The 13,063-nt window shown below is 40.5% G+C and overlaps 1 protein-coding gene across 1 annotated transcript in view; it reads left to right on the forward strand.

Annotated features, from left to right (window-relative positions):
• Positions 9,652-13,063, forward strand: part of LOC109835324 (arogenate dehydrogenase 2, chloroplastic-like) — a 5,950-nt gene continuing 2,538 nt past the window's right edge. The window contains exons 1-2 of the mRNA XM_020403304.1: positions 9,652-9,744; positions 9,865-9,987. Coding sequence (XP_020258893.1) covers positions 9,652-9,744; positions 9,865-9,987 — 216 coding nt within the window. The remainder of the gene's footprint in view (positions 9,745-9,864; positions 9,988-13,063) is intronic.

Raw genomic sequence — 13,063 nt, forward strand, 5'->3', positions numbered from 1 at the left:
TATCTGAATCCATTGAGGAAATCCTGAATAGGGTTTTGATGATCTTCTAACCTTAGGGTTTCTCTCTTATGGATCTCTTTAGATGGGGATAAGAGAATGAGAGTGGCTGACCCTATATTAGGGACCATAACCATCTATATATAGGTGTTGTACATTTGTAATTTGGCCCCTCATCAAATTATAATTATAACCTGGTATCTGCACATATAACCCCATAATTTATTTAAATATCCATTAACCCAAATTAATTGATCACTTTAGTGGGTTATTCTGAAGGATAGCAATACACACAGATTAATCATATGTGCCTACAAATAGATTTAATTAGATGTAAATCCAACATAATAAACCCAAACCCATTTTCAAGACCTTTTCTTCTTCTCCACCGGCTCCATCTTTCACCCCTAAACCAATTCGCCATTTCAAAGCTTTAGGACCTGTAAGCCCAAAACCAAACCTAAGGTTAGGGTTAGGAATTTGACCCCGGAACTTTGTGCAGATTTGCATGAACGATGGTGTCTGCGTTGATTCATGAACTACAAATTTCATTGGTACTTTGCTTGCTTGAATTCCGGTCTGGATCCTATTAACTCGATGCGACATCACTACACTAAGGAGCCGTTTGACAACCTTATAAAATTAAGTCAGTATTGAACATCATCCAATTATAAGCTACTTTTTGATCGGCAAAAAAGTGGTCCAAAAATGACCTAGATTTTTTTAGTTTAATTTTTACGGATTAAACTGGTTTAGTTGTGGACCAAGGGTGCTAGTCTACGAAATAACTGGTTTTCACAATAATAAGGGTTAAAAGGTGAGCGGAGATGGAACGTCAAGGGAGGCGACCTAGCACAAGAGTCGAGGCGAAGAGGTTCAAAATAGTGACAGAGCAAGCGGCGTCTTGTTTTCCCAGGCATCCATCATAGACGGTAAGATTACCATTTCCCCGTCGTCTTCTCCGACTACAGTGCCGTCCACCCACCCCCATCACCCTCCACCCGTCCCCTCTTCTAACCCTGCTTCATTCTCCAACACACAAAACCCCTCTCGCTCCTTTCTTTTTGTCCTACTCGGCTCCATTTCCTACACAAAACCTTCTTTTGCTGACCTCCTCAAGGCACAAAACCCTTCCCCATCCTCTCCCCCTGGTCAGCTAGGCATTCTCCCCACTCCAGAAGCCGGGTGGACCACAGTTTCGTACAAGACCTAAAAGGCCTAGAGCATCTTCTTCTTCCCACCATCGTCCCACTTCCTCCAAGATCCCCAGGTGTTTTCGCTGTGGAAAGCCTGACCACATGGCCAAACACTGTTCTTTAGGTGCTTTCAAGTGTTTTGCTTGCAACCTAGTCGGTCACACTTCTGCATGTTGCCCCAACAGGAAGCAACCGTCCATTCTCAGCATCACTCCCCTCTCCCCCTCACTCTTCCCCCTTCTGTCATCTCCAACATGGCATAATATTCCTGCTATGCTCATCTCAAGATTCAGGTCGGAAACCCCTCCTTTGCGGAGCTTATAGAAAATATTGAACTTCATCTCAAAGTAGAAGAATGGTCCTATACTGTCAGACAAACTTCTGATCTCTCTTTCTTCATTCAATTCCCTAATGTTGAAACCCTAGATTACGCATGCTCCAAACCTTTCTTTAGTTTTGGTAACTTTGGTGGGGTCTTCTCCCCGTGGTCAGAGAAAGCGGGTCTTAAAGTTTTGCCAAAATTCTTCTATGCATGGGTCCAAATCCTTAATCTCCCTATTCATCTTTGGGACCTGGAGTTTATTTCCACCATTCTTGGTGATATCGGTGACATTATAACTATTTCCGACGATGTCATGTTAAAGAAGGAAGCTAAGGAGTGTAAATCTATGCTGCATATCAGAGATCCCTCTGAAATCCCTCAGGAGGTGATCTTCAGGTATGAGTCTCTAGATGGCATCCACATCATGGAGGGATCGGTCAAGTTGCGGTTGGTAGGATATCCTCTTTCTGCTGATAAAGGAAAAAATAGGGACATCTTTGAATCTTTTGTCCGTAAAGAGGGGGCACCATGTGCCCCACCGGCTCCTTCCCCTCTAGTCAGGCCCTCAGCCCACATGTGTTCTGCTTCATCCCAGCGCCTGTAGTCTTTTCCCCCTCCCTCTGTCCATAAAAGCAAGAGCCCTTTGATCGGATCTCCCACCAAGCCACCCTCCCCTCTTCTAGTGGATCCAGTGCCAGATGAGGCTCCAAAAATGATAGATGTCATCTTCCAAGGCATCCTGATTCTTATTTCTAAGTCCTCTTGGGAATCTGTCAAAGCGGCATTTCCGGGCATTAATGTTTCTTCCCCAGCTCAAGTAGTGGCTAATAATGAAGACCAGGCTATTCAGATTAGCTCCTCTGACCCCGACAATGCATCCTCTTCAGGCCCCCGCCCCCCTCCAGGTTTCGGAAATGCAGGAGGTGCTAAAGCTGCTAAGAAGAAGGCCAACAATGGCCTTATGTCTCATTTGCCTTACAGGAAGCACCTATCATTGACGAGGAAAGGTAAAAAACCAGGTATTTCCAAGGGCACATCCTCCTCTTCGGTGTCCACTCTCCCCATTAATTCCCTTAACTTGAATAGATTGGAGGACATCTCCATTAATTGTGGTATCAAAGGTCCAATTGATCACGATGAACTCAGGGATATTCAGACTATGGAGTCCCAAGGTCCTCAGCATAATTGAGCTTCCTCGGCCCCTCTTTTCCTAAGTTGCTAGTCATCTTGCCCATGCGTATTGGCTCTTGGAATGTCAGAGGGTTAAACAACCCTGCTAAACATAGATTGGTCAAGGAAGGCTAGTGATCGTCTTGTTTTGCAGCTTGCCATGCTTCCATGCTGGTGGGTTCCAGAATCCTAAACTCAGTTCGAGAGTCCTATCTTGCTTCAAGAAGTGGGGGGGTAAGATCTCTTCTGATATCCCTAGAATGTGTTGTTCCCAGGGGGGGGGGTTCTCCTCTGGCTGGAATGTGACGATATCTTCTTCTGTAGGTATTTTCTCAGTATCTGTCACTCTCACTCATTGTCCATCTAACTTGTCTTTCACTGCCACCTCCATATATGCTTCATGTGACTCAGCGAATAGAGAGGTGTGTTGGTGGGAACTTCAGAGAATTAGGGACTCTCATTCCCTTCCCTGGGTTGTCTTTGGAGACTTCAGCATGACCTTAAGTCTATCTGAAAGAAGTGGGCGATTGAGCTCCTCTCGAGATATTGATATCTTTCGCAATCTCATTGACTCCATCCATCTTCTTGACCTTCCCCTTAGCGGAAGAAAATTCACTTGGTCTAATCATAGATCCCCTCCATCTCTTACTAGACTAGACAGATTTTTTGTTTCTCTAGACTTCGAATCGAAATCCCCTCTCCTTATTCAATCGGCATATTAATCTTCATGTTCAGATCACTGCCCCATTCTTTTAGACACATCCACTCCTCTCAAACCTCCTCTTTTTAGATTTGAGAAATTCTGGTTATCTTTCCCAAATTTTGCTCCTTTCATTTCATCCTGCTGGAACTCCTTCTCCTCCTCTGAGGACCCTGTTAGAAACCTATCCCTCAAGCTTAAACTCATCAAGAAGAGATCTAAATGGTGGTCTAGAAACTCTCTGGGTTCCCTAAAACACAAATTTCCTCTTCTATGAATCATCTTCACGACCTCAACTCTCTTGATGAGTCCAGAAGTCTCTCCCCTTCAGAATCTCAACAGAGAGCCTACTTGCAGAATTTCTTGCTTCTTCTTGCTAAAGCTGATGAAATCAAATGGAAACAGAGATCTAGAATCCAGTGGCTTAAAGAAGTGCTTCTTCTTGCTAAAGCTGATGAAATCAAATGGAAACAGAGATCTAGAATCCAGTGGCTTAAAGAAGGTGATAATAATTCTGCCTTCTTTCACAAAGCTGCCTCTTTTCAACGTAGAAAGAACTTCATCCCTCACCTTATAGAAGATAGTGGACTCATTGCTGAAGAAGGGGGTATCAAACAATCCTTCCACGCCTACTTCTCGAAGCTCTTTCAGTAGCCTCCTACTTCTAACCTACAGTTAGATTAGGATGAATTATACCCCCCCCCCTTTCTATCAATTTATCTCCTCTCGGTCTTTCTTTCTCCCAAGAACAAATTAAGGCGGCGGTCTTCGACCTCCACCTAGATAAGGCTCCTGGGCCAGATGGTCTCCCATTCCTCTTCTATCACACCTTCTGGCATACTATTAAATCTGATGTCATAAATTTCGTTCAAGGCCTCCACTCTAACCCCCAATCTCTCCACAACATAAACTTCTCCCACATTTGTCTTATCCCCAAGAAAGATGGTGCTAACTCTCCTAAAGATTTTCGTCCAATTAGCCTCATTAACAGTTCTTGCAAAATTTTCTCAAAAGTTCTCGCTAATAGACTTAAATCTTTTCTGCCTCTCCTTGTGGATCATTCTCAATCTGTCTTTCAGTCAGGTAAATCCACATTGGATTCTTTCCTTCTAGCGCACGAGATGATTAACTTTTGCTCCTCTGGGAAAAAAGAAATGTGTGCAATCAAAGTGGATTTTTTCAAGGCTTTTGATTGTGTTAACTGGAAATTCCTCTTGTCCCTCCTCAAAGCCAGAGGTTTTGGCCCCCGTTGGTGTGATTGGATCCACCACCTTCTCCACTCCTCTAAATCTGCCATCCTGGTCAACGGATCCCCCACAAGCTTCTTCAGATGTTTCAGGGGACTTAAGCAAGGAGATCCTTTGTCTCCTATGTTATTCTTGCTTGTTGCGGATGTTTTAAACAAAATGCTATCATATAGTGCAGTTTCAGGGGACCTTGCTGATCTCAAGTTGAAGGGTGAGTTGAATTATATCAGAGCCCTCCAGTTCGCAGACGACACCATCATTTTTTGTAGGGCCTCTCCATCAGACATGACCACTCTCAAAACAATTATGTTTCTCTTTGCTAAACTGTTCGGCCTTCATGTCAACCCCTAGAAAACCAATCTTTACTATCTTGGAAGAATTCCACACAAAAGCTCACTTCTTGCTGCCACTTTTAACTACTCTGTGGGATCACTCCCCTTCTCTTACCTCGGTCTTCCTCTCAAGAGGGGATCTCTGAGCAAAAGAGAATGGCAACCCTTGTTGGAATCTCTTAAGAAAAAATTGTCATTATGGAAGAACAAGTTCCTATCCATAGGCGACAGACTTACTCTCCTTAACTCTGTTCTCTCCTCTATTCCCCTCTATTATATGTCATGTTTCAAATTGCCCCAGACTTACTCTCCTTAACTCTGTTCTCTCCTCTATTCCCCTCTATTATATGTCATGTTTCAAATTGCCCACATGGGTGATTCATGAAATCGATAAAATCCTCTATTCCCCTCTATTATATGTCATGTTTCAAATTGCCCACATGGGTGATTCATGAAATCGATAAAATCAGGAGAAATTTCCTATGGAATGTGAGTATCACTCACTCTAAATCCAAATGTCTGGTTAACTGGACCACAGTTTGCAAGCCTAAACATGAAGGAGGCCTGGGGGTCATTGATATCTCTTCTTTCAATATTGCTCTCCTCTCTAAATGGTTATGGAAAGCCCTCGACAGGAATACTCTTATTAGTAAAGTTCTGCTCTCTCTCTCTCTCTCTCTCTCTATTCAAAAGATAATGATAATCCATTTGTGCATCTCCCAAGTAAGTCAGCTTCTAAATTCTTTTCTGACTTACATAAAATCCACTCCACCTTCTTCAGTCTGGTTAGATGGCAGGTGGGAGACGGTAAGACATGCAGTTTTTGGAATGATAAATGGTCTAATGCTAATTCCCTTAGCAGTTTATTCCCTATAGCATGCCAACTTTCTTTCTCTAGAAGCAATTCAGTAAGATCTCAAGGCTATCAGTGCAACTTAGCTTGGAAATGGCACCCTATCCTCAGGAGGGGTATCTCTGTAGTGGAAAAATGTGACATTACCAAGCTCAATGTTCATCTAGATACTCTCCATGCTGCCCTATCTCCATCCCACGATAGTCTGTGGTGGCCTTACCATCCATCTGGATCTTTCACTGTTAAATCCATATATGCTATCATCACCTATGGGGGATTTTATCTCCCAATCATAAATTTATCTGGAAGTCTAACATCCCTCTGAAAGTTAAGGTTCTATTCTAGATTATCTCCAAAAACAAGCTTAATACCAGAGCTAATTTGATCTCTAAGGGCTGGACTGGTGATCCTCGATGCCCTTTTTGTATGCAGGAAGTAGAATCGCAAGATCACTTATTTATTACTTGCTCTTTTGCTCAATATGTCTGGTCCTCTCTCCTCTCTCTCGCTCCCATTGCTAGATGGTCTCGTTCCATGGAGGGACTGATATTCATGCGCACAGACCAAAACATCTGTTCTGATATCAAAATTATTTAGAAATACCTGTTGCTAAGTTTCTGTTGGGGAATGTGGCATTGTAGAAACCAGCTTATCTTCAGAGATGTCATTGCTAATCTCATCCACATAGCTGCTAACGTTGCAAGATTTATCTTGTTTTGGACAGGGGCAGAAGATGAGAGAGTGGCGATTCGCACTCGAAGGGCTGTTCAAAACTTAAAGCTGCAGGACCTTATTAAATCCAACATCGCAGGAGATTGCGACGACAACTTCTCTGATGCTCGTTGATGCTCTTTGTTTTGGAATGTCTTCTGATCAAGACATAGTCTCAGTTCTACTCTCTTTTTTTTCTGGTGATGCTTCTCACTATCCAGTCAGTTAGCTGATGAGTGTCAGTGCTCTGTATGACTCTGGGGTTTGTAGCTCTTGTGTTATCTGCACTATTGCAGTGTGTATTATCAGACAGTCTGTTCTTTTTGCTTTTTTGGGACTTGGTTGAAGGATCCTAGTAAGGAGAATATATATATATATATATATATATATATATGAACAGGGTATCTCACCCTGTTTTTCAGATAAAAAAACTGGTTTTCACAATAAACAAATTTGACCCAGTTTTGCTAAGTTGCCAATCACAGCCATTTTTTTTTTCTTTTCTAAGCTGGTATATGATAGATTCTATTGGTAGATTTAACTTTTTGTCTCAGTGTATTATTTTTGTAATTATATATAGGTTCAACAGGGAACCAAATCTTCATTAAGTGTACGGAATTATAAGAGCTAGGGTTTTTTCTGCATATGTACACGCCAAATCTTTCATATTTTAAGATTACTCTCCACATTTTAGCATTGGCAAAATTATCCCTAATTCTCCCACATTGACTTTTTGTGCCCCTTTCACCTAACAATTTTAGTTTTTAAACTGGAAATTGTTGCAAATATGTTGAAAATTATTGAAAATTTTGATATTGCCATGTTTAAAACTAAATTCTTAAGTTGGAAAGGTAGAAAGACCCAATATGATAGCAGTTTCGATGAGTAATTTTGCAAATACCAATATTCGAGGGCTGATTTTGCAAATATTGAAGATTTAGAGGGGTACATATGCAAAAAAAGCCCTGAAACTGTTATAATCATATAAGTGAGTTGGCTTAATTTTACGCAATACCAAGACCTTTTCACTGGAAATCAGGAGAAATTTGGAAGAAAACAAAGAAAAGTACGTAACCAAACGCTTGTTAATACACCCAGGCGCTGTATAAGTTTTCTATCATGAGGTAGAAAGACCTTTTCACTGGTACGCGTGCTGTAGAAGTTTTCTTAAAATATATCATATTGTCACATCGACACATATTGATGACTCCCACTGAGATTATACGTACCCATATCTTGTACGCGTCCTTCCCTTCTAAGCTTGAAATATATACAACCATTAATCATGCTTAGCAATGTGTAATTTTTCTATTATATATCAGGAGCGTGCATAAGCTCTCTTTTTTCCTACACAACTATTCAATAATTAGTTAAGGACGAAAAGCTCCCTACCTGTACGTGTGCTCTTCTAACATTCTCTGTTCTTCTTTATTCTAGCATTAATATTGCCCATATATGCATTAGTATTGACAGACAAACTTGAATAAAAACAAAGAAAAGGAAGAAGAAGCTAATTAACTAACTACATATAAACACATCATATTTGAATTCTTAAGGATTAATTATATACGTGCCCAGCTAGTAAGAAAATTAATATACTTTTTAAACCCAAATATTCTCCTATATGATTTTAAAATCCGAAAGAAAATATTGTACCCAAACGTACCACAGGAACTGTTATTAAATAAAATTAAAAAAAGGGCTTTTTGTCTTTAGGTCCAATAGTTTACCTCCCTTTATTTTTAAACCCAAGTAGTATTAGTTGTATCTCTAAGCCCAAATTTCTTTTTGTATTTGTCTTTAAACCCAAATCCAAAATACAATACTTTCAGCAGTAGTATTTATACATAATCAAGGCAAAAACCCCAAAATACCCCCTTTCCCCATATCAACGTCTCTCTCCTCAAAATCCCTATTTCACCTCAGCCCTAAATTGAAAAAGAGAACTCCAGCTATCGTCGCCCGCTCCAGCCGCCGTGACCGAGATCTCGCCGTCGTCGCCCGCTCCACCCGCCGTGATCCAGATCTCGCTGTCGCCCGCTCCAGCCGCTCGAGGCCGCCGTGACATTAGCTCTCGCCGCGACCCCGATCTCGCCCGCTCCAGCCCGCAGCAGCTGTCGCCTGACCCAGGCCGTCGCCCGTAGGCGTTATCGACCGTCCCAGACCGTCGCCCGCAGCCGCGACCCAAGTCCCAGACCGTTGCCGTCGATCGCGCCGTCTATACTCGCTGTCCCCTTGCCGCCGACGGATTTCGCAGTCGACATTGTCGTCATCATTGCCGTCGAACTCATCGTTTCAGGTATTGATTTGCAAGAGCGTTGGCTGTGTTTTCGTCGATTTTTTTTTTGATATTTGATACTCATCTTTTCATTTCTTAGTGATGTGTCTTAGTATTCCTAGTTCATTGGTGTTACTTGCATTGTTATTAAGCCATGCGGACCACTTTACTGATATATCCCAGAGTTACAGATGAACGCTGAATTTGAGTACCAATGGGACTGAAGTTGCAAAATTTTAGTTAGTCTCAAACTCTTGCAAATCAATACCTGAAACAAATCAAATAACAAAAGTTCTGTTATTGTTAACATTTGATACAAAAAAATTACTAAGAAATGAAAAGAAAATGAAAAATATTGATCTGTAACAGTTTGATATTGTACATATGTATGTCTATTACAAGATTTTTTTCACTGAGAGAGAAAAGGAAAAATTCTAAATAGGTTGTAAATAGGTTGATATAAAGATAAAGCGTGATAATTCGAGAATTGAGATTGTCTGTTACAATTTTGAAATCATAGGCTTTGAAATGAAATTTGTTTCAATGAAGGAATGTACAATATTGATAGACAACTAAAGTTGCCTTATGTTTTATGGTTGCAGAATATTTTATCCGATGGTTTTAGTGCGAATTCCATCAAACATCGGGTACTTCCGGGACCTTCAAGAACAAATTTCTGGTTATTTATCGGAAGATCAACGAATTGTCCTGCGTGAGACTCCATTTTATGGCTACTTAGACCTTCCAGATCTTCCAATGCAACCAGTTATTGTTGATTGCTTGTTGGGAGTATATAATGTCAAACAAATATATTTTGGAAATTGATTTGTGACGTATTTGTATAAATGTATATTGATAGAAATGCCAAGTTCTATGGCAATGCAATGTTGTATGGTGTATGTAGATTGTCTGGAAATGTTGTATGTGTTGGAAATATGGTATGTTGTATGTATGTTCTGTGGCAATGCAATATTGTATGTTGTATGTGTTGGAAATGTTGAATATATTGATAGAAATGCCAAGTTCTGTGACAGGTTAATGTTGTATGGTGTATGTAGATAGTCTGGAAATGTTGTATGCGCTGGAAATATGGTATGTTGTATGTATGTTCTGTGGCAATGCAATGTTGTATGTTGTATGTGCTGGGAATGTTGAATATATTGATAGAAATGCCAAGTCCTGTAAGTATAGCACGTTAACCAGTAAGTATAGCACGTTAACCAGTAAGTATAGCACGTTAACCTGTAAGTATAGCACGTTAACCAGTAAGTATAGCACGTTAACCAGTAAGTATAGCACGTTAACCAGTAAGTATAGCACGTTAACCTGTAAGTATAGCACGTTAACCAGTAAGTATAGCACGTTAACCAGTAAGTATAGCACGTTAACCTGTAAGTATAGCACGTTAACCAGTAAGTATAGCACGTTAACCTGTAAGTATAGCACGTTAACCAGTAAGTATAGCACGTTAACCTGTAAGTATAGCACGTTAACCCGTAAGTATAGCACGTTAACTTATAAGTATAGCACGTTAAACTGTAAGTATAGCACGTTACATCGTAAGTATAGCACGTTAACCTGTAAGTATAGCACGTTAACCAGTAAGTATAGCACGTTAACCAGTAAGTATAGCACGTTAACCAGTAAGTATAGCACGTTAACCTGTAAGTATAGCACGTTAACCTGTAAGTATAGCACGTTAACCTGTAAGTATAGCACGTTAACCTGTAAGTATAGCACGTTAACCTGTAAGTATAGCACGTTAACCAGTAAGTATAGCACGTTAACCTATAAGTATAGCACGTTACATCGTAAGTATAGCACGTTAACCTGTAAGTATAGCACATTAACCAGTAAGTATAGCACGTTAACCAGTAAGTATAGCACGTTAACCAGTAAGTATAGCACGTTAACCAGTAAGTATAGCACGTTAACCAGTAAGTATAGCACGTTAACCAGTAAGTATAGCACGTTAACCAGTAAGTATAGCACGTTAACCAGTAAGTATAACACGTTAACCTGTAAGTATAGCACGTTAACCTGTAAGTATAGCACGTTAACCTGTAAGTATAGCACGTTAACCTGTAAGTATAGCACGTTAACCTGTAAGTATAGCACGTTACATCGTAAGTATAGCACGTTAACCTGTAAGTATAGCACGTTAAACTGTAAGTATAGCACGTTACATCGTAAGTATAGCACGTTAACCTGTAAGTATAGCACGTTAAACTGTAAGTATAGCACGTTACATCGTAAGTATAGCACGTTAACCAGTAAGTATAGCACGTTAACCAGTAAGTATAGCACGTTAACCAGTAAGTATAGCACGTTAACCAGTAAGTATAGCACGTTAACCAGTAAGTATAGCACGTTAACCAGTAAGTATAACACGTTAACCTGTAAGTATAGCACGTTAACCTGTAAGTATAGCACGTTAACCTGTAAGTATAGCACGTTAACCTGTAAGTATAGCACGTTAACCTGTAAGTATAGCACGTTAACCAGTAAGTATAGCACGTTAACCAGTAAGTATAGCACGTTAACCAGTAAGTATAGCACGTTAACCAGTAAGTATAGCACGTTAACCAGTAAGTATAGCACGTTAACCAGTAAGTATAGCACGTTAACCAGTAAGTATAGCACGTTAACCAGTAAGTATAACACGTTAACCTGTAAGTATAGCACGTTAACCTGTAAGTATAGCACGTTAACCTGTAAGTATAGCACGTTAACCTGTAAGTATAGCACGTTAACCTGTAAGTATAGCACGTTAACCTGTAAGTATAGCACGTTAACCAGTAAGTATAGCACGTTAACCAGTAAGTATAGCACGTTAACCAGTAAGTATAGCACGTTAACCAGTAAGTATAGCACGTTAACCAGTAAGTATAGCACGTTAACCAGTAAGTATAGCACGTTAACCAGTAAGTATAGCACGTTAACCAGTAAGTATAACACGTTAACCTGTAAGTATAGCACGTTAACCTGTAAGTATAGCACGTTAACCTGTAAGTATAGCACGTTAACCTGTAAGTATAGCACGTTAACCTGTAAGTATAGCACGTTAACCTGTAAGTATAGCACGTTAACCAGTAAGTATAGCACGTTAACCAGTAAGTATAGCACGTTAACCAGTAAGTATAGCACGTTAACCAGTAAGTATAGCACGTTAACCAGTAAGTATAGCACGTTAACCAGTAAGTATAGCACGTTAACCAGTAAGTATAGCACGTTAACCAGTAAGTATAACACGTTAACCTGTAAGTATAGCACGTTAACCTGTAAGTATAGCACGTTAACCTGTAAGTATAGCACGTTAACCTGTAAGTATAGCACGTTAACCTGTAAGTATAGCACGTTAACCTGTAAGTATAGCACGTTAACCAGTAAGTATAGCACGTTAACCAGTAAGTATAGCACGTTAACCAGTAAGTATAGCACGTTAACCAGTAAGTATAGCACGTTAACCAGTAAGTATAGCACGTTAACCTGTTGAGTTCTATTAATGGAGTGAGAGAAAGGGAGAAGAAGAGGGGGGCAGAAAGAGGACGGAGAGAGAATGGAGGGGGGAAATTTACCGCCAGTTTCCCCCCTCTCTCTCCATTTCGTTTATTTTATTTAAGGGGGACCCACTTAAATGAATTCTATAAGTGGGAGGGTATAACCGGAATTTAAGAAAAATATATGGTGGGACCCACTGTTGAAAGTATTGTATTTTGGATTTGGGTTTAAAGACAAATACAAAAAGAAATTTAGACTTAGAGATACAACTAATACTACTTGGGTTTAAAAATAAAGGGAGGTAAGCTATTGGACCTAAAGACAAAAAGCCCTTAAAAAAAACAGAAGTTACGTATATATACTTAGATGCGCAAGCATTTCTTTATTAAGAATTTGTCAATGCGGGGGAGCTTTCTACATTATTGAAGAACGGCATAAATGATCACCTATCAAGCAACACCTACACCACGATCACATTATATACATCTACCCCTCTCCTCTCAACAATTCCACAGGCGCGCACACACGCACACGCACAGAAGGAAAACATTTTGAGGGGCGCCGAAGAGACCACCGCGAAGCAAATTAATTAATTAATAACATTAATGGCCTCCACCACTCTCAGCGCTTCTCCCTTGAACGCCAACACCCTCCCAAAATCTCCGTTCTTTCCCAAGCCCAGCACAACGAAGCCCGCGATGTCGTTCAACAAGCCCAAATCCGGCCAAGCTATTAGGAGCTCCGTTGCATCCTCCG

Source organism: Asparagus officinalis, chromosome 1, assembly GCF_001876935.1.
Source record: "Asparagus officinalis chromosome 1, Aspof.V1, whole genome shotgun sequence".
In the NCBI taxonomy this organism is placed as follows: domain Eukaryota; kingdom Viridiplantae; phylum Streptophyta; class Magnoliopsida; order Asparagales; family Asparagaceae; genus Asparagus; species Asparagus officinalis.